Source organism: Musa acuminata, chromosome BXJ3-2 (genome assembly GCF_036884655.1).
Source record: "Musa acuminata AAA Group cultivar baxijiao chromosome BXJ3-2, Cavendish_Baxijiao_AAA, whole genome shotgun sequence".
Classification (NCBI taxonomy): domain Eukaryota; kingdom Viridiplantae; phylum Streptophyta; class Magnoliopsida; order Zingiberales; family Musaceae; genus Musa; species Musa acuminata.
The window spans coordinates 1,421,077-1,424,128 of NC_088350.1; the positions used below are offsets into that span (position 1 = coordinate 1,421,077).

Below are 3,052 nucleotides of genomic sequence, written 5' to 3' on the forward strand. Positions count from 1 at the left end.
GACACACCGGAACAAGAAGTGCAGTAAACATATCTTAATTGTCATAGTTAGAGCAGAAATTATGTTAGGATTGGGAGGTAATCCCACTAACTTAATTAGGGGCTAATTGGGACCTTAACGGGGCTGAATTAGGTCGAATTAAGCACCCAATTCAGCCCTTGAATTCTTGGCCAATGGTGGCATCGCCTGGAAAGCAATGCCCTAGGAAATCTGGGCGATGGTACCATCGGTAGTTATTACTGCCAGTGGTGGTACCACCCCTGTCAGGTGGTGGTACTGCCAGAGCTCGGTCTCCGAGCTCTGTCAGGCGGTGGTATCGCCCAGTGTCAGGTGTCAGGCGGTGGTACCGCCAGGACCTCGAAAATTCAGGATTAGACACTTTTTGGCTCCATTTTTGAAGCCATTGGGGCTTATAAAAATCCCACCCTTTTCTACATGAAAGGACACGAAAGCATTGAGATAATTTTAAGTTATTGGGGTGTAAAAGTGTTGTAAACAAGTGCTAGAGTTCTCCTCCTCCCTTTCTAAGTTTTAGATCATTCAAGAGAGGTGTGAGACTTGTAAGGTTTCTCTCCTAAACCCGTGAAAAGAAGAAACCATTGTAAAAGAGGTGTTGGTCTTCATCTATTGAAGGAAGGCCTTTAGTGGACGCTGGAGACCTCGTCGGAGGAGGAATCCGAAAGTGGATGTAGGTCATGTTAACCGAACCACTCTAAATCCTAGTTTGCTTTTCATTTGAGCAATTTACATTACTACAAATCTCCTTAATTCTCTCTTGCACTTTTACGAAAGCTTTCAAGTTCATAATCTCTCCAAAACGGATTGAATCAAAACCATTTTCATCCGAATCAATTTTAATCGAAACAAAAGTCTTTCGAATTCGAAAGTTTTTTCTGCTACACTAATTCACCCCCCCTCTTAGTGCCGCTCTTGATCCTAATAGGGATCACCAGTAGCGCAACCCCGCAGGAGGCCCTACCAGCCCAAGTAGCTACTCCCAAGGCCCCCACCTTTGCCTTTGAACACTTCTCGTACCGAGATCTTTCTCCAGATCAGGGAGAAAGGGCTCTTGCGACAACCCAACCCCTTGAAAGCTACTCATAAGGATCGATCTAAATATTGTAGGTTCCATTGAGATTACGACCATGATATGGAAGATTGCATGACCTCCGAAATCAAATTGAAGAGTTGATCTGGAGAGGTCACCTCAGGCACTACCTCAAGGAACCAAGAGAAGCATCGCCACACCCCAAGGGTCCCGTCAAGAAGCAAATCGACGTTATCACTGGTGGACTAGTTGCTGGCGGCAGCAGCATGATGGTGAGAAAGGCCTACGCCCGCAGCACGGTGGAGAAGCCTCCTCGGCCCGAGTTCGAACCCAAAATCACCTTCGGAACCAAAGAGGCCGAACGCTCCCACCATGATGACGCTTTAGTGATCTCCATCCAGATCACCAACGCTCGGGTGAAGAGAGTGATGGTCGACACCGGGAGCTTTGCCAACGTGCTGTACCTCGACGCCTTCAAGAAGCTCGACTTAACTAATGATGACCTCACCCCCATGGCATCGGCGCTCACCAGATTCACGGGGGACTCCATCTCCCCACTCGGACCCACCATCCTTCCCGTTACCATCAGGGAAGAACCGAGAGCTAAGACGACGATGATCACCTTCATGGTAGTCGACCTTGGCCTACAACGTCATCCTCGACTGCCCGACACTCAATAAATTGAAAGCGATGGTCTCCACCTACTACTGAGTCATCAAGTTTCCGACCTCAACAGGGGTCGGGATATCCCGAAGTAACCCTAGAGAATCAAGGCGGTTCTAGCTAACAGCGGTCACTCTTCCGGAAAAGTCGTGGCCCTAGCAAGTCCTCGATCCCCATGAGGAAGCTAGGATACCAACACACTTGGAACCACCTGAACAACTTGTCGAAGTACTCTTGAAAAGGGACCGACCTAACATGACCGTGAAAGTCGAAACAACACTCCCTGAAGCAAACCAGCTCTAGCTTATCAATTTCCAGAAGAAAAATGCTGATGTGTTCGCATGGTCCTTAAAAGATATGCTTGGGATCAATTTGGGGGTGGCCCAGCACCACCTCAACGTCCACCCCTAGGCATGACCTATGAAGCAAAAGCCGAGAAAGTTTGCCCCCGACTGACAAAAAGCAATCAGCAACAAAGTAGACTGCCTTAGAAAGGTTGGATTGATAACCGAAGTTAAATACCCCGGGTGGTTGTCAAATGTAGTCCTTGTTAAAAAACACAACGGAAGTTGGAGGATGTGTGTTAACTACACCGATCTCAACCGAGCATGCCCCAAAGATTGCTATCCACTCCCGAGAATAGATCAGCTGGTTGATGCCACATTAGGCTATGAACTTCTTACATTTATGGATGCGTTCTCGGGCTATAACCAGATCCGGATGGCACTACAAGATCAAGAGCACACCGCTTTCATTACCGATAGGGGAATATATTGTTACAAAGTAATGCCTTTCGACCTGAAAATGCTGGGGCAACGTACCAAAGGATGGTCAATGAGCTGTTCAAGCAACAACTTGGGAGGAACATGGAGGTATACGTCGACGACATGATCATGAAGAGTAAGTCGGCAAGCACACATCTGGCCAATCTAGCAGAGACCTTTCGGACCCTCAAGCGATTCGACATTCGCCTAAATCCTTTGAAGTGCGTCTTTCGGGTCCGTTCGGGGAAATTCCTCGGGTTCGTCATCCAACTGAGAAGAATTGATGCCAACCCGGAAAAGGTTCGGGCCATAATAGAGATACAGCCTCCACGCTCGATCAAGGAAGTGCAGTGCCTCACCTTCCTTCTACCGAGCTCTCCGGTAGGCCGACAGCTTCGCATGGACCTTAGAATGCGAGGAAGCCTTCAAAAAGCTGAAGTCATACCTCACCCGATTGCCTTGACTCGCATCACCCAAGTTGGGTGAAGTCCTTGGTCATTACCTTGCAGCCTCGGCATAAGCGGTCAGCTCGGTGTTAACCCGAGAGGCACCATCAGCACAGTAACCCTTCTATTAT

At 48.3% G+C, this 3,052-nt stretch overlaps 1 protein-coding gene across 1 annotated transcript; it reads left to right on the forward strand.

The window, feature by feature from the left end:
• The first annotated feature begins 217 nt into the window (after positions 1-217).
• LOC135630710 (uncharacterized) lies at positions 218-1,728 on the forward strand. Its single transcript, XM_065137865.1, has 2 exons — positions 218-267; positions 1,158-1,728. The coding sequence occupies exons 1-2, from the start codon at positions 218-220 to the stop codon at positions 1,726-1,728; spliced, it is 621 nt and encodes a 206-aa protein (XP_064993937.1).
• Positions 1,729-3,052: the final 1,324 nt, after the last annotated feature.